Source organism: Corapipo altera, unplaced genomic scaffold (genome assembly GCF_003945725.1).
Source record: "Corapipo altera isolate COAL_440 unplaced genomic scaffold, ASM394572v1 229, whole genome shotgun sequence".
In the NCBI taxonomy this organism is placed as follows: domain Eukaryota; kingdom Metazoa; phylum Chordata; class Aves; order Passeriformes; family Pipridae; genus Corapipo; species Corapipo altera.
The window spans coordinates 156,186-157,543 of record NW_020885108.1 but is presented as its reverse complement, the minus strand read 5'-3'; the positions used below and the strand labels follow the sequence as shown (position 1 = coordinate 157,543).

Sequence of the window (1,358 nt, the reverse complement as noted above, 5' to 3'; positions counted from 1 at the left end):
TGGTACCAGAGCAGGGTGAGCTCCTGGCAGGGAGTGGAGGCCCCTGGAGCAAGGGGAACACCCAAGCCCTGAGTCGGTTGTGTCACTGACGGGTCCCTTTGTCCCCGTGCCACCAGTACGAGGAGCTGCAGAGCACGGCCGGGCGCCACGGGGACAACCTGCGGAACACCAAGATCGAGATCCAGGAGCTGACCAGGAACGTGCAGAGGCTGAGGACGGAGATCGAGAACGTGAAGAAGCAGGTAAAGGGCTGGTTGGTGCCTCCTGGGGTGGTTCCTGCCTGTTTTTCCCCCCAGTGAATCCCCGAGGATTCTCCAGGAACAAGAAACGTTTCCTTCCCGCAGAACCATCACCTGCAGTCGGCCATCGCCGAGGCCGAGGAGAGGGGTGAGATGGCCCTCAAGGACGCCCGCAGGAAGCTGGAGGAGCTGGAATGTGCCCTGAGCAAGGACAAGGAGGAGCTGGCCCGGCTGCTGAAGGAGTACCAGGAGCTGCTGAACATCAAGATCGCGCTGGACGTGGAGATCGCCATGTACAGGAAGCTGCTGGAGGGGGAGGAGAACAGGTGAGACCTCCCAACCTCGGCCTGATCGAGCTCCTGCCCCTCCTTGGGTTGAATTAACCTCTCATCACCTCTCACAGCGTGTTTGGTGCTGAAATCTGATTTCCCTCCCTTTTTCTAACTCCGAATTTTGAAGCCCAAAATGGAAACGTGGTCCCAAGGTGGAACGTTCCTCCGTGGGTTTGAGTGATCTTAAATGAAATGGGATATACAGGGAATATCGGGGGGATTTCGGGGAGTTTTGGGCTCACTTGTCTCAGGCTCACCCGTGCTCCTCTCCCTTCTCAGGCTCTGCGGAGACAACCCGTCCAACGTCAACGTCTGTGAGTATTTTTTCCATCCTTTTCTCTCGGGAATCACCTTTATCCTGGGGGGGGGGGGTTTTTTTTTTGAGGATTCCCGGGATGTTCGAGGATGTTCACCCGCTCTCCCCCTCTCTTGCAGCCGTGGTGGGCAGGACCACCGTGTGCGGGGGCCGGGCCGGCGGCTTCGGGGCCGGCAACGGGCTGGCAGGAGGAGGAGTGTGCGTGGTCGGAGGAGGAAGCGTCGTCGGGGGCGGCTGCGGGGTGGGAGGGGGGATCCTCAGCGGGGGCTTCTCCTCCGGCAGCGGGAGGGTGTGCAGCTCCTCCGCCGGAAACTTCGTGGCCGGGGGCGGCTCGTCCTCGGTGCGCAGATGTGTCACCACCACCACGGTCAAGTCCTCGGGGGTCAAGTACTGAACCCCCCCCCCCAGGACCCCCCTAAAGGAAAGCAGCTCCTTCCCCTTCCTCCCCCCAGCAGCGCAGCCCCTCCCGCC

General features: G+C 61.4%; 1 protein-coding gene across 1 annotated transcript in view; it reads left to right on the top strand.

Annotated features, from left to right (window-relative positions):
- The window catches only part of LOC113960315 (keratin, type II cytoskeletal 6C-like), a 4,756-nt gene extending 3,475 nt beyond the window's left edge, over positions 1-1,281 (top strand). The window contains 4 exon segments of the mRNA XM_027669830.1: positions 54-242; positions 345-565; positions 851-885; positions 1,007-1,281. Coding sequence (XP_027525631.1) covers positions 54-242; positions 345-565; positions 851-885; positions 1,007-1,281 — 720 coding nt within the window.
- Positions 1,282-1,358: the final 77 nt, after the last annotated feature.